Genomic DNA, 15,375 nt, shown 5'->3' with positions numbered 1-15,375 from the left:
AGTCCCCGGCTTGTTTCCGGTTTTAATTGGCTCACAGTCTGTTTGAAACTCCTCAGATATCCAATATGTGTTCATCAGATCAGCTGCAGTTTGCTGGAGGCTGCCAGCGTGGCCTACAAGGTGACACGACCTTTAGCCAGCGCCAACAGCTGCGTGGACCCGATCCTTTACTTCCTGGCAGGACGGGACGCCCGCAGCACTCTCACCAAGAAGAGCAAATTGTCCTCACAAAATCCCACCATAAGACATTTTTTGACCACAAAACTCTGATTCCCTGTCCAAGACTTGAGTGGATTGTTTCTTAAGAGGTTTTTTAAGCAGCTCAGATAGTTGGAACATCTTCATGGAGCCTGGTATTTTTTTTTTTTTTTTTCAAAATTGAATAAGCATTTAACGGCATGTTGTACACTACTTGGAATTTTTTCCATATTCCTTGGACTTTGCTAAACATTTTTACATTTCACCCTAAGCACTAATTAGTTTTGAGTGTCTGATCTTTTGTAAGTTGCTTCCTGACAGAGAGTATCATTTATAAGATATTTGATCTCTGCCTCTAAAAGCAATCTGGAGATAAAGCCTCTTTATACAAGTCTTGCCAATGAAATAACAATAATGTCTGTTTATAGCCGACATAAGAATAAATTATTGAGTTGCTAATTTAATTCACAAAGCTTTGATTTGTTGGAAATGTCAATAGGACTTACAGTAAAAATAATGTTCTTGACATCAAGATACAATCCCCACCATGAAGTGCTTTTGTCACTGTACTAATTGAATATCTGTGACTGTTTCTGCTTATTTGCTGAATATCCCAGTTGATGTAAATAGTCAATACTTTCATTTATTTTCCGTTAGCTCCAAAGGAAATCCCTACGAAGCAACCTGAAGTACCACCAATGGTACCAAGGTTTGACAATCACCAGTCAAGTCCTTGTAATGTGTAGCGATCAGCAGTAGGGGGCGGTAGTTACAAAGGAATTTTGGTTCTTCAAGATCCTGTCCCTCTGGCACACTCTAATAACAACATACATATCTCACATGCATACATGTCAAACCTCAATACGCTATGGATAATCAACAATGAAACAGTTTAAAATACAGCTCTTCTTTATTTCATGAGTAAAAACAGCATACAGAAATATATGCGATATAATAAAATGAAGCACGATATAAACAAAAACCCCAAAAATCCGATGAGATGTTTTTTTCTTCCTTCCTGCCTAGTTTGAAAGCATTTAATGCTGACAACACCAAAGCAATGAAATCAGATGAAAACACGTGATCATCAGCTTGGGATAATAAATGCCCTCTCCTCTACATACGTCATGTTATTTTTAAACAGCATAACATGAGCATAATAAAGTAATTAAATCTGATAATAGCCACACTCTTGGAAAACTAAAGTCTGCGTAAGGGTCCGGACTACCTGCAGTTTGTTAGTTTATTAAAGATCTATGATGGATAAAATGTGAGTTTGTGTAGCTCAGGATGAGAGAGAGAAAAAACACTGATATGCTTAACCCTAGATTAAGAGTAGAAAACCATTTCAGACAGCAGTTCAGCTTATATGAATGACAGAATCCTGTCACTGGTGCAGTGCAGCTGTTCACCCCTGAATTACTTCGTACGTACTATGTTTTAGAGTATAAAATCAAAATAAAGAGTTTACTTGTGTATGCTCTCAGTTTTATTTACATATTTACATCTATATACATGTTTTGTTTTTTTTCATTGCGGTCTTTCTCAATGTTTAGTTTTTCACTTGTGGTCCAAAATGATATTTGCTGCTTATAATAAGATCTGAGCTGCAACATCATTTAAATGTAGTGAAAATATACAAAAAAAAACAAAAAAACCTCCTTTCCAACTAAACCTGGGTCCACACTGGACTCTATCTAAAAAAAAAACTAAAACGTACCAAGAGGTTCTTAATTCTGCTTTCGGGAAATTGTTGAATTGATAATTTAAACTTCTTGATTATACAAGAGTGGAAAAGAAAATGTGTCTTTTTATCAGGGCTTAAATCAATAACTGATACAACAAAAGCTGCTTCGCTGTGATACAATATAAAGTTTGCAGGTCTGTGACGTTATCGCATGAAGAAAACATCTGTCTGACAGGCAGCGACATTTTTGAACTTTTTAAAAGACTTTCACAGGTTACCAGAGGAGCTCTGAAACATGCTGAATCCTTGTTTATAATCTGGAAGACTGAAATGATTTTGTTTATCTGGCATCAGCATAGATGATTGCATGGCACAACTCGATAAGAAACGTTTACCCCGAGGATTGTGACAGATTTCCAATAGCTATAGGCATTTATCGAATATTGACCTTTAAAGATGTAAAAATCAGAGCTCAGGTTTAAACGCTCCAACCGGATTAACTTACTTCAGTGCACACAATGAGTTTCTGCTAATACATTCAACAGATTAAGGAATAAATCAAATCCTTAATTCATCTGTAATTTCTATGCAAGTCACAGAGAAGAACAAACCCGTTTTTTTGTATGAACCAGTTGTTAACAAACACATTCTTACCTCTAATCTGTGGCACTTGGTTGCAAAGATTATTTATGTTTTTTTTGACAGTGTTGTGCTGTCTGGTTTCCTCCAAAGCTTACGGGAGGGAAACGGGTCACAAAAGTTATATCCAAAGCAGCAGAACCACCATATTTTGATCGGTAACGATTGGTGATTTTGCATCTTTGGTTTCATTGATGTTTGGTTTAAACTAACCCTCCTCCTGCGTTAAACTCATTAGCTTGCCAGCGCCGTTGCTGACTGGACATTAAGCTTTGAGCAGCATAAGATCAAGCTGTCAATAGATCGTCTTATCATGCGATGAGAAGCAATTCCTTCTTCTTCCAGCAGGTGGAGGTTAAGTTTTCTGAAGAGTGTCTCCATCCTGGCGTTTAAGCTGCCATCAGGTAATGAGGTCTTCTTTCACGAGGTAGGATGATCATGCAGCATCTCTACATCTTTTTATCTGATAAGACAAAGGAAATGGTAATGTTAATGAGCCATTAAAATCCTTTGCTAATGATGCAACAACACTGAAGGCTTGTTACAGCTGTGTCTTCTCAATATTTTGGACTGGGACAGATTCTGAAGCATTGTCTTCTGTCTAAAAGTTTTTAATCTGCAGGACAGATAGAAGTATTTATGAGCCTGTTAATAAGTGGCCAGTCTGAGTGCAGTGTTTCTAAGATATTGTTCCCAATAACTTAGAGCCAGAACATCATAACATCATAATCTGTGCTTTCTCAAATTATTTAACTTGAGAAGGCTGACTTCTCAGTTTGAAGAAGCATTAAATGGTTTTTCAAGATATTCTCGCTCCCATTAATTCGCTAAAACAAAAATGATCTTGGTACCTCTATGTAACCCGACATAGTCAGACAGTTGGAGAAGATGGTTACTTGTTGTCTTTTTTATCCAACATTTACATTTTTTCTCTGTCATAATTAATACACGAGACTTATCTTGTGTTATTTCAGTGAACTGACAATCACTTCAACACACATTCGCCATTTAATCAAGTATAAAGAAACAGCAGAGACATAGATTGAAGCGAGAATCAGAAAGAAAGTGATGACACATGGTGTGAGTTTTTATGACCGTACCTCCTGAAGCCAGATGACGAACAGGAGGAAAAATGTTTCCCACCAAACAGGGAGTCTCTTTGTTCCTGGGATGATGTTTTTGTTTCCGTGGTGACAGGCTTGTACTCAGGTATGTGAGCCACTTGAAATCTTTAAATCAAAAACAGAAAGTTATCTAAAGTCAGTGCCAGAAAGACAAATGCAAATATTCCAAAAGAAACCAGAATAGTTTTATCTGAAACTGCAAGGCAAAGTGTTTAAACAAAATGCTGTTCAGGCCAGTTTTCAGGGTTCAGACGTGAAGTTAAAGAAGACTTTAAAGCAGAAACAGATATAAAAAAACAACAACAAAAACAGCAATGCATTTAGCCGGACTCACCTCCCAACAGACAACACCTCTCCTTCTTTTTTCTCCCTCCCTTCACTGCTGTCCACTTTGTTCTGAACAGGCTTTGGCACAACAGCGGCTTGGGGGTGATGAGTGTCTACGCGACCCGCCCCCAGCAGAGGGTTCTTCTGCTGGTCAACAGGTGTGTCCAAGGAGGGCAGAATGAGGCCCTGCGGGGGCTTCAGAGGGTCTTTGAGAGAATCCAGGGGAGGAATGAGAACAGGAGGCCACTTTCTCTGAGCGCAGCGGGAGCAACGGTAGCCGTGTTTGGGAGCGAGACCGGAGAGACCCGAGATGGTGTGGAGGTGGGACTGATGGGGGCAAGACTTGGGGATGGAGCGGAAGGTGGACAAGGGAGACAGCATCGGGAACCTGTTGGTGAGAAAGGGAGGGAAAACGGTCAGAAAGTTTATTCGAACCCACACAAGATGACTACAATCGTCAACTATTGCATTTTTAATTTAGAAAATTTCACAAATTGGCCTCGTTTTGTAGTGAACCTAAATGTACAAATTTCTGTCCTATGATGGGCCAACTCCGCTCACTCTCCCATGTTGTTCAGCGGTTTCTAAACCTGGTCCTCAAGTACCCCAAGTACCCCAAGTACCCCATGCCTCTGTTCCAGCACAGAGGCTGGATGTCTTAGATCTGTATACCAACGAAGCAACGAATAAAAGATGAAGTTTAATTGTTTCAGGAAGTAGCTCTGTACATTGACTGTGTAGACACAGAGCAATTTTGATGTTAAAGAACTGAAGGTCTCTTTATTGTTATAAGGTGCTGATTAAGGTAAAGAGCAAAATAGAGACAGACAATTGTCTCTGTTATTGCAGCAAGGGGTTGGTTGAACCCCCACATTGCCCCTTCCATGGGCTGTGCATCTATCTAAAACTTTTTTTTTCCAGAGCTGTGTGTGGACAATGTGTGTGTGTCAGAATGTTCCTGAAACTGTAGCTATGTGTTTCTGCGGCCCCATTGAGAAACAGCACACCGGCACCAGCCACAGAGATCTCCATTGGTTCACAATTTTTCACACTAAAAGGGAATACATAAAAATCAGAGCTGAACAAATTGGGGGGTGGAGGGGGTGAAGAGTCAGGACAAAATCAAAAGATGAGTAAAATATTATTTATTTGGTTAGATGACTTTCAAAGGCTACAGTTTTCTAACAGTTTTTTAAGATAATTTATTTCTATTTATTCTGTTATCTAGACAGTACAGTGGTGCAACTCAGATTAGTTTAAATGCACTTTACAGCTTACTAAACTCTACAACATAATATGTTCTGTGAACAAACGAAGGAGTTAATGCTATCTATTCCAGTGTTAAAAGCCAGCAGTGACAGTCTGAAGGTACTTCAAATCATGACATAGTTAAGCTTTCTGTCTGTGAATGCATCTGTAACATTTAAAAATAAATGCAGAATTTCAACAATAAACTAGAAAGGCTTGGGGTCTCACAGCAAAATTACATCCAAGGAATGGTTCTGTTCTCAAAAGAGTCCACTGAACAGTGCTTAACTACAAACAGATTTTAGAACAAGAACTTTTTCAATATTATTCCAGACTGAAATGTTAACATATGTTTAAAAAATAAACAAGATCTCATGCAAGAAAACAGGGAGGCGCAGCGGCGTAAACTGACATTTTCAATTTAATTCTGACTACTTGAGTGATTCTTAAAGCCGCAGCAACCAAAGTTCCAGCCGCAGTCACCCTTGGTCGTGTAAAAGTTGAGACTTTGATAAGTTATGTGACCACCAGTGAGCTCAGTGACCAAATGACTGCCGAAGTCTCATAATTGGACAGTTTTTATGACTGTGTGAGACGTTCGCTGCAGACCTGTGGGAATGAGTCACCGCCAAGCGTCAAACTGCTCCCACTCAGAAAAATGCAGCCAGAGCAGTCTGAAGGGTCAATACATCTTTTGAAACTATGTGTTTTTGTTGAAAAAGTTGAAGGAAACTGTGAATTACAAATATCATTAGTATATATAATTAGAGAGAAAATTACAGGAGTGAAGTTGACTTCTTGTTAAATCTGACCTCAAGGGGGACAACTTAGTGAAAGCATGCAAGGATTTGTCAGTGTGTGACTGCGTGTGCGTGTGTGTGTGCGCGTGTGTGTATGACACTTACTTGATTGATGAGCCTTTGCTCATCTGTTTGCTCTCATACTCCAGCAGCAGTTCCTCCAGTGCAGCAGCATTTTCTGAAACACAGAGACAATATCAGCTTATTGAAACACCACCTCTTAATGTTATTGGTTGCACAAGTTATCGCACTCCGGCTGAAGTAAAAGTAGATCATGTTAAGAAAGCAAAAGATAATATGGGTTAAAAGTACAGAAGAAGAATTATTTGCCTCTTAAATGTATCTTGCTTTTGGTCTGTGTGTCACACTCATGCATTTCAAATGATCAGACAAATACACAGCAACTTAATTAAAATATAAGAAGCTATTTTCAAATGGAAATTGCATCTTTTGAAGCAAAAGCTTCAAAATTATCAGAACGAGCACAGCCCTTTGTATTGAAGTAGTCACAAAATTTTGAGGACAAAAAATATCACGTGGACTGACAAGACAAAAGTGGAAAATGCAATAAAAAAATAATAAAAAAATAAATAATTGAAAGTGGTTACCAACAAGAATAGCACAGCCAATTATTAGATTTAATCTTGTCAGATTTTTTTTAGTCTGACAAGTTAAATAAACTAATATTTTGCATTTGCTAAGGTTATTTTTTGTCTGATACTAACATTTGTCAGATCTGAAATTTACAGGTAGCAAAAACTAAAGAAATCTACCAGGGACCACAGGCTCAGATCAAATCAGATGTGTTATATACCTTTCTTCTCTGTTATGAGGCGAACCAGAACACTGATTGTGTCTTCATTCAGGTCATCGGATATGTAGGGGCAGTTGTGACCTAAAAGACAGGGGGAAACATGTTAGCTAGCTCATAAAATAGACTGCATCGCGAGGAAAGAAGATTATATTTAGAAATAGTGAAGCAACAGCTTTAGACATCAGCCAGGAAGTTAAAGTTTAAATAACAATAAATAACCCAATAAATAACCCTAAGCAAACAGCCAACGTGTATCAATGTGACAACAGCAAAGTCAGCAATCACAAAGCCCTGATTTCAACCCTATGGAGAAGTTTTAGGCAAGTTGCGAGTCAGACGGCCTCCAAAATGCTCTCGGTTATACCAGCTCTGTTCAGGAGGAATGGTCCAGAACTCCAGCAAGCTATTGTGAGAAGCTTGTGTAAGGAAGCCCAAAAGGTTGGAACCTAACCATGCAGTTTAAAAGACAATTATTTTTGGATACTGACCAAATGTAGATAAACTTCTGAGTTTGAACAAAGTTGCAAAACATTTCCCCTAGGTTTTCTGGTATTTAGCAAATAGAAATAATTTTGGTAATTCCATCCTAAAACAAGAGAGGTTTGGTCTGATTAATCTTCTGACAGTGAGGGAAAAAAACGTGTATTTTTTTATTCAGCATAATTTTGTAAATACCTGGTTTCAGCTGTAAATCACAGCGTACCGCCCAATGGCAGAGGATCGTTTATCACAGTAGCCATTGTTACTGGACAGTCAGGTAAAATCCTTGGTAACATAAAATATCAACACAATTACTACGATTTTTTTCACAGTTGTTTTGACCTTGACCCACCACTGGAGGGTGCTGCAGATCTGGCAGCCCACCCACTTCACACACAGACGATTGCAACCACTGCAACCAGCAGCTAAAGTGATCAAATATCTGATAAGCAAAGTATATGTTTTTAATCTGAAAAATAACCCTTTTTTTCCATCACAGATGAAATGTTTTTCCCATATAGGAGGGTAAATAGTATGCAAACTTTTTTTTTTTTTTTTAATAGGAATCCCAAAATTCACAAAGTCACTCATACTGAGCCGCTCTGTCTGATGAGGACAGACGAGGACAGATTAACTGCAAAGAATATAAATGCCTCCATGGCCACCCCCATCCCATAATAGATGAGGACAGTGAGAGAAGGCAGCGAGGGCCTGTGGGGGGAGAGGGGGGGGGGACAGAATAGACTCACTCAGCAGTTCTCCTCCATTCAGCGCTGCTGGAGCACACAGAACTCAGTGTGTTGGTGCGTTCAGTGCGCTGTAGTGTGAAATGCCAAGCGACACTGAGCCAAGTGTGAACTCCAACTGTATTGATTGGAAATATCTCTGAGTGTATGCGCGCGCGCGCGTGTGTGTGTGTGTAGAGTTTTATTTCTATCTCTTGCATCAGCAGCATTAGGCTGTTGTCAGAGCGTAACAATAGCTCTGTCTCTACAGTGACTGTTGCTATGGAAAAATAACAGCATCACCTTCACCGAGTGGCACTCTTTATCTGCTGTTAACACCGTGACTCTTTGATCAAGTTCAACCGCAGCGTCTGACTGAGAACTGGAGAGCTAGAGTTTTTAATGAGTCATTACTCTGCCTGAACACAGATTTAGAGATATTACTCCCATTAATGCTTCTCTACACCTGGAATTTATAAGTCCTGCCAGCAGGTCCGCTTTAGTCCTGCAAGGCAAATGGCTTGTTGTAATTCAGCCTCTGGGGTGTTCTCCCTGACAGAGTCGGTCTGAAAAGTGCAGAAGTAGGACGTTTGTTTAACTTTAGCCGAGCAAAGACATCGTGAGACTGACAGACTGTCACAACAACAGCATAATGTAGCAGTGCTGGCAAAGAAACAGGGACAGGTTTTCTGTTTCGTGCTCTTAATTTTTTCCATAGCTCACTTTCTCAAGTTTCCTGTTTTCCATCATCTTCACCTGACTCCCTGCATAAACACCCTCCTTCTCTCCTTTATCTCATTTAGCATAGTACATTAATTCAGTCTATTCATAGGCAGCTACATCAAGAACTGAAAAGACCCGAAAGAATGAATGTGCAAGTTATTGCTCCCAGTCCTCAATGCATCCCTCAAACATTAAATTACTAAACTTAGCAACTTTTCTTTCACTGTAAATAGAAACAGTCTTAGAATTGAGAGCAGAAAGCAACTAAAGAGTCCTGGCCAAGGAGAACGAAACAGAAGACATTAACAATGAGGTAAATGAGCTGATTAAATAATTGATCTGACTGAGAAAGGAGAGAGGGATGGGTGGTGTCGGGTTCTTGACCAGATACGACTGAAACTTATGATAAATGGAGAGGAGATGGAAGAAACGACGGAGCCGCAGAGAGAGCGAGGTTCAGGTTCAGTTTCCTTCGCAGCATCAGGAGCAATTTAAGTTTTGAGGCAACAGTTACACAAACACAAAAACCAGACATCGCTGATACCTGAAGCACTTGCCACTATTAAATGGCATCCTCTATGCTCACCCGTCTGGGTTTTAATCACATTGAGCGTCTGTTCAACTCAGTGAAACGTCCTGTCAAAGTTTATAGGGAGCAAGAAAAGGTATCCGTTGGGTCTGTTACTTCATAGAACATAAAAACACAGATAAGTATCAGACTAATATAAAGTCTAAAGTGGACACATGTTCATTACTATGTTCTAAATGTGCTTTTTATTTCATTTTAACTGTTTTAATATGAAGTTTTGCACAGTTTTCAATTCTATTGTTTTTTTTTTCTTTCCCCGCCATACTTGTTGAGTCTCTGACCATCTTGGGGCTGAAAGTTCAATGATTTCTACATGTATGTCCCCCACATTGTGCAATAATTGTTAATTGAATTCACTAGAAAGCAGACCCCACTCTTCCTCCATGTCAGTCACTAAGAAACCTAAAAGCAACAGCTGTTGTGCAGACGTAAACAGCCTTTTAACAGGATCTGTTGAGCTCCCAGCTGACACTCCTGCTGGGTCATAATACTTCTTTGGCTCTGCTTTGCACCACCAGGTGAGAGCAGAAGAAGCCAGCTTAGCCAGCTTAAAATCTGTTAAGGCTCACATTTTAAAGGCCCTCTAATTTCTTCTTTGGACTAACTAATAAACAACCTAGGCAATTAATTACTGAATATTACCTTTTTTTATATGGTTTTTGTTTTTCATGGATGCTGAATTACAATCAGGTTTCAGTTTGTAGGCTATCCAAACTTTTTTTTATTGTTTTTTTTTTTACATAAGATAAACCTTTTTATTATGCTATCTCTCAATAAAATCTTCAGCATTTGTCCTTTCAACTCCCTGTGGAAAATACAACCCATCCCATGTGTTCTGCAAGAATGAGAACCCAACAACCACAGTGCGCCAGATCCAAAAGGAGAATAATGGAGGAGAAGTGGGTGCTTTTTACCACATTACGTGCAAAGCAGTGAGGGTGACCTCGACACTGCAATTGTAATGTCAATTACTGCCTTATATCAACAACTCTCAAAGCTCTTTTTGCGTGTAAGTGGGTCAAAGGCTAAGAATTATGCTTAGAAATACAATCTCAAGATGGCTGTTCTTTTTTGAAAAGCAGTTGGTACAACGTGCAGAGAGTGGGTGTGATGAATCAATATTTGTTTTAGAGCCACTCCCCCACACCCTTAATCCTTTTTCTTTTTCAGTTTCTCTCACTTTAAACTTTTAATAGCTTTTATTGATTTCTGTCTGCCTCGTTTGATTTTCCCATCTTAACTTTTCTGCTCTGTTGACTCTTGAATTGACCCTTGTATGGCATTAAAAAAAAAAAAAAAGCCCTCGCTTCCTCTGAGCGCTGATGCCTTTAGAGCACATCACAGCACCAATCGTTACAGGATTACAGGATTCAATGACATTACATGGTCAATTTTGCACTTTTTTGTCTTTCTCACCTTCTTTCTGAGGTGTGGCAGTCTCTTCGTCTTTCCCGTCCTTCTCAGCAGTGCAGTTGTATCCCTTCTTCTTCAGGATGTTGCAGATCAGGATGCCCAACAGGCCCATTATGCAGAAGACAGGCACCAATGCGAACACAGCGTACTCCGCCGTCTTTTCCTCGGCGCTTCGAACCACCGTGCTGTTGGCTGGTCCTCCTGTCCCACTGGAGGAACCTTTTCCCACAGTGCGAACCTTTCTGACATGCAATTCTGCTGGAGGACGGAGACAAGAATTGCAAAATGAATCAGAGGAATAGATGCCTATAAACACCAGGGAGCAAATGTAGGGTTGCAAAGAATTTTACTTTTCGTGCAACCGCTTTCAGTGGAAACTTGTCCTCCATCAGGAGAGAGAAATCTGGATGAGGAAAACAAAACAAAAACAAAACAAGGAACAAAATTAAAGCGAGACAAGTTTAAATCGTGGGCGCATGTGGAGCAGCAGCAAGACAGAAGCGGCAGTTCTCACCCAGGCAGACAGTCGCCACAGACAGCGTCTGAGGTCAGAGTCCCAGACACTGAAACATTTCTGCCCAGGATCTCGCAGGATGTGTGTGGACGGCAGAGCTCAGAGTCGACCGTGTCTGAAAAGCTCCCAGGTGGGCAGAACTGACATTTAATGTCTTCAGCTGAACTCTGGATCTGCCTGCAAGGCTGAAAGAGAAAGAAAAGACTTCAAACACGAGGAGATAAAACTGAAAAATAAGACACAACAGAGCCTCTTTCTTGTGCTGTGCAATGTCAACTTTAGCTAGGAGAGTTTGTGTTTTATATTTTCTTCATGATTTTACTGATACAATCTTACACAGTTTTTGGCAGTAAATAGAAGTGATTAAAATTGATTTAAGGCAACAACTCTTGATCTCTTTAAACCTGCAGTGCCTTTTGAGCTTTTTCGCATTTTGTGCTATTCCACAAACACAACCTTCAACTTATTTTGAGCTAAAAATTTACAAAAAGAAACCTATTGTTGAAAGAATGCATTAAGATGTCCAGTTTAACATTGGTCAAAAGCCTTGTAGTGGATATGGAAAACTGTTCTCTGGTCACTATACTTGTTTTTAGGCTACATACACATCATGAGTTCAGGAAATGGTGGAATAGTCACAAGCTGTTTGAAGGATGTAGGGGTATTAATACTTGTGAAAGACACTGTAAATAAGTCTCCAAAAAAAACAAAAAAAAACAAAAAAGTTTACATGCTGGCCTTTATTCCTTGACTTTTACAGACTTTACATTAATATAAGGATTTAATAAAATGTATTTCAAAACTAAATAGTTTTTTTTTGTTTGTTTGTTTGTTTCTAGTGAATGACCCACTACTTTTTATTGTATATTCTGTGGATAAAAACATGCACAAGCACATTTCATCACATTTGTATTTGATTTGGATTATAAAAGCAATGGGAGATGCATTGAAGGAAGCATAGTGGACAACACGGGCAAGAGAAAATTAATTTACCATTTATTCTTGTGGCTCATTTGCTCACCTTGGATGGCTCCTGGCCTGCAGGGCATTGCAAACACACACACCCTTCTCCCCACCGACACTGCACCGCTGCAGTTCCACCACAGCCTATCACCTGGAAGATACATAAGTCTGAGTGAGGGGAGGTGCAAACATATTTGCGTTTATTAAAACATACAAAAGTAACGTATTATACCGCGAGAAGGACGAGAGTTGAGCAGCACAGGTGGTTCCTCATCTTTTTCAATGTATTCTTCTATGTGCATATGATCTGCAGCAGAGCAAACAAGCTGGACATAAATGTACCGTTTCGAAAGCTCCAAATATGACATGACACCTTAAATATAACCATCCATTTGGAGCAAACTAGCATACAAGTACAGCACATGTTCATAACAGCTGAGTCATTTTTGCTAGCGATCAAAAGTCGAGACTCTGGACACAGATCGGTAAGAAGCACCTCTTGGAGCTGTAAATAACATTTACTATGATTCAGAAGCTTTTTGTGTACTCCTGTGAATGAACCAGGGATTTTCTGCAGCTATTTTTGGGCTGCAGATGCTGACACATACAGTTCATCCAATGATTCATCCTACAACACCTTCATTTGCTAACACATGCTGTCGAGATCTTTCTCGACATGTGACATCAGCTGACCCTGGAAGCAGTGTTTTCTGATTCCAAGCTTCAGGAGTGGAGATTTGAGATTCACAGATTAACAGATTAATGGGAAAAATTGCATATGAGCAAACCAATGATGATTAAAGCTTAATATGCATATAGCAACTTTTATGATTATTATCACAACCTTTTAAAATGTGATGAAACTTCCAGATATGACCCCCTATTTTAATACCATGTACCAAAACTCAATTATAGGGGTTGACAAAACACACCTTTTCACTTTGAAATAAAAAGTTACTTAAACATCTAATCAAATGTAAAAATTTGATTATAATTACCATGATGCAGCAAATCAACTGGTTCATTTTCTTCACTTTTCCCTCTTAATCTACTGAATTGCATGACAGGTGCCATCATGAAATTAATTATTACTTGTTTTTAATGGGTGTGCATAAGCATGCACAAATATCATAACATCCCAAATGTTTTAGCTGATACCAGAATATTATAGTGATAAAAAAAACATGCTAAATGTCATCCCTACTGCACTAAAACATCATTAATTGGGCCAAATGTCAAGATAAACCATGAAAATTGGCAGAGAGAAATTCCTCTGCACAGATCTCTCATTTAAAGCCACAATTACAGGGCTATGAATTTGCAAAACCCTGGCATTATCATGATGGGCCTGAAGTTACCACTAAACAGCTAGGTACTTTGTGGTTTAAGATGTTACTTTAAAAAAAAAAAAGCAAACTGATGTCTGTGTTTGCTGTAAGATTTTATTTTATTTCTTTTTTCTGCACAAATTGTTTGGAAAATTGTGAGCGTTTCCTGGAAAAATAACAGATATATACAAAAATGTTAGGTATGTGCTTTTCTAAGTGCAGTTTTCCCTAAAAACAAACAGTAGATGACAAAGTGGGCTAAAAGTAGGAGAATTGAAACCAAACTAAAGAGATAATGCTAAGGAAGGAGAGCAGGAAGATCCAGCTGAGCTGCATACTCACCCCAGACTTGCAGTGGACCCACACGGTTGCTGAGGCAACCCAGCAAGGATGCTTGACTAATAAAACCGAATCAATACTAAACTTAAAAATGCTGCAGTTTTCTCCCTAACTCACACACTTTGATAACTAATGTTCTGAGAGACACTGAAAATAAAGCTTCAAAAAGACAAACTAGTTCGTATTCAACCGGAAATAAAATGAAATGAATGAAGCATGAAATGAAGTTACAGAAATGAGTCAAAACCGAGATCTGCACTCTTCAGTGCAGCTGAATGAAAATCTTTAGAGTTCCTAGCTGTGTCTTATATGGTCAGTCTGACCACAGACACACCCCACACACCCTCTGGACATGCCCCGTCTGTCACTGCTAAAACAGTCAACCTGCACACTGTGCATGTGTGTGGGTGATACTTGTTTAATGATGCTCTTAACCATCAAGCCAGTAGAAAAACATGTTTTCACAGGTACCCAACAAGAAAATCAACACATTTTTAATTATTTATTCTGGAAATTTAGTTCCTCCAGAGAGTTAGAGCTCTCCTTCCCTTTCAATTAGACATAAATCGAAAACAACCAGAGAGAGACAACCAGAAGAAATCCTTATCTGAACTACCTCAACTGACTCCTTTCAAGATGGATCGCAGAGATCCCCAGGTTTTGGTCATCATACACCAGGGCCGGACAGTCTGGTTCCGGTTATTGTGCAATTGCCACATTAATGAGATGAAGACGTTATAGTACCCCAATTATCTTGAGGCTATGTTTTATTTTATTTTACTTTTTTTCTTGGGAAGGTGAGAGCTACCTGTGTCAGAATGTCTTCCTGTTTCTTGAAAACTTGTCTTTTAAGTAATGTTTTTCCACTTGTCCGCTTTCCTCTTATTTTACGGAAACATCCTTAGGGATTTATTAATCAGAACCACTTTATAAAGATTACAAGAAAATATAGCCTCTTGGAAGCAAAGAATAAAGAAATAAGGAGTAAAACCTTTGCACAGTATTATATGTATGTAGCATCTACACAACTGATTTCCACATGGCTTGTTCATAAAGGGGAAATACACACAAAGACACACTCAAACATCTGAATGGTACGAAGCCTGCCAACGGCAAGCTGTGTCTTACACAAACTGCAAAATAAAAATTATAATGCGTTTATGAGTTCAGTCTGGGAGACAAAATCCTTGTGCCAATAAAAAGCTTCTGAGACACAATTTTCAGAATTGCAAAAACTGAAAAAAGATAAAGGGGGAACAAAGAAACCACAAAAGCTTAAAAAACAGCATAGCCCCAATCCAAAGGGACGGAAAGCAAAGGAGGTGGACGGAGTTACTCTGCTAAAACATCAGTCTGATAGCATGTCCATATAAATAAATATAGAAGCATTTGTTAAAATGCCATACAGACCAGAGCACAAAGCTAATTACAAGTCAGACATGCGCACAGACATCAGCATCCACT

The 15,375-nt window shown here is 39.1% G+C and overlaps 2 protein-coding genes across 7 annotated transcripts in view; one reads left to right on the top strand and one right to left on the bottom strand.

Annotated features, from left to right (window-relative positions):
- The window catches only part of p2ry2.1 (purinergic receptor P2Y2, tandem duplicate 1), a 41,867-nt gene extending 40,011 nt beyond the window's left edge, over positions 1–1,856 (top strand). For 3 of the 5 annotated variants that reach the window (XM_016676941.1, XM_007563033.2, XM_016676940.1), the window contains exon 5: positions 84–1,856. In XM_016676941.1, the coding sequence (XP_016532427.1) occupies positions 84–305 (222 nt within the window). In that variant the 3' untranslated portion in view covers positions 306–1,856. Of the gene's footprint in view, positions 1–78 lie in introns of all 5 variants that reach the window. The other 2 variants (XM_007563034.2, XM_016676942.1) reach the window with 1 other exon arrangement.
- LOC103145563 (tumor necrosis factor receptor superfamily member 19L-like) lies at positions 1,090–14,155 on the bottom strand. Of its 2 annotated transcripts, none has more exons than XM_007563035.2 (11): positions 13,915–14,155; positions 12,477–12,551; positions 12,303–12,395; positions 11,282–11,466; positions 11,118–11,170; positions 10,771–11,025; positions 6,838–6,918; positions 6,129–6,201; positions 3,983–4,363; positions 3,625–3,753; positions 1,090–2,987 (listed from the first exon to the last, which is right to left on the bottom strand). In XM_007563035.2, the coding sequence occupies exons 2-11, from the start codon at positions 12,516–12,518 to the stop codon at positions 2,984–2,986; spliced, it is 1,296 nt and encodes a 431-aa protein (XP_007563097.1). In that variant the 5' UTR covers positions 12,519–12,551; positions 13,915–14,155; the 3' UTR covers positions 1,090–2,983. The 2 variants fall into 2 exon arrangements, with proteins under 2 accessions (XP_007563097.1, XP_007563098.1); XM_007563036.2 differs by having other exon boundaries at positions 10,771–11,022.
- Positions 14,156–15,375: the final 1,220 nt, after the last annotated feature.

The sequence above is a fragment of the Poecilia formosa genome, unplaced genomic scaffold, assembly GCF_000485575.1.
Source record: "Poecilia formosa unplaced genomic scaffold, Poecilia_formosa-5.1.2 Scaffold144, whole genome shotgun sequence".
Taxonomy (NCBI): Eukaryota; Metazoa; Chordata; class Actinopteri; order Cyprinodontiformes; family Poeciliidae; genus Poecilia; species Poecilia formosa.
Note: the sequence above shows the minus strand (reverse complement) of the source record. Positions and strands in the feature narration are given on the sequence as shown.

Bases quoted from the DNA above. Each gene is read 5' to 3' on its own strand.
- LOC103145563 (XM_007563035.2), bottom strand. From the start codon at position 12,518: ATGAGGAACCACCTGTGCTGCTCAACTCTCGTCCTTCTCGCG. The intron at 11,467-12,302 runs GTGAGCAAATGA...TTTCTCTTTCAG, and splicing joins CAGGCCAGGAGCCATCCAAG to CCTTGCAGGCAGATCCAGAG. The intron at 4,364-6,128 runs GTAAGTGTCATA...TCTCACCAACAG, and splicing joins AGCAAAGGCTCATCAATCAA to GTTCCCGATGCTGTCTCCCT.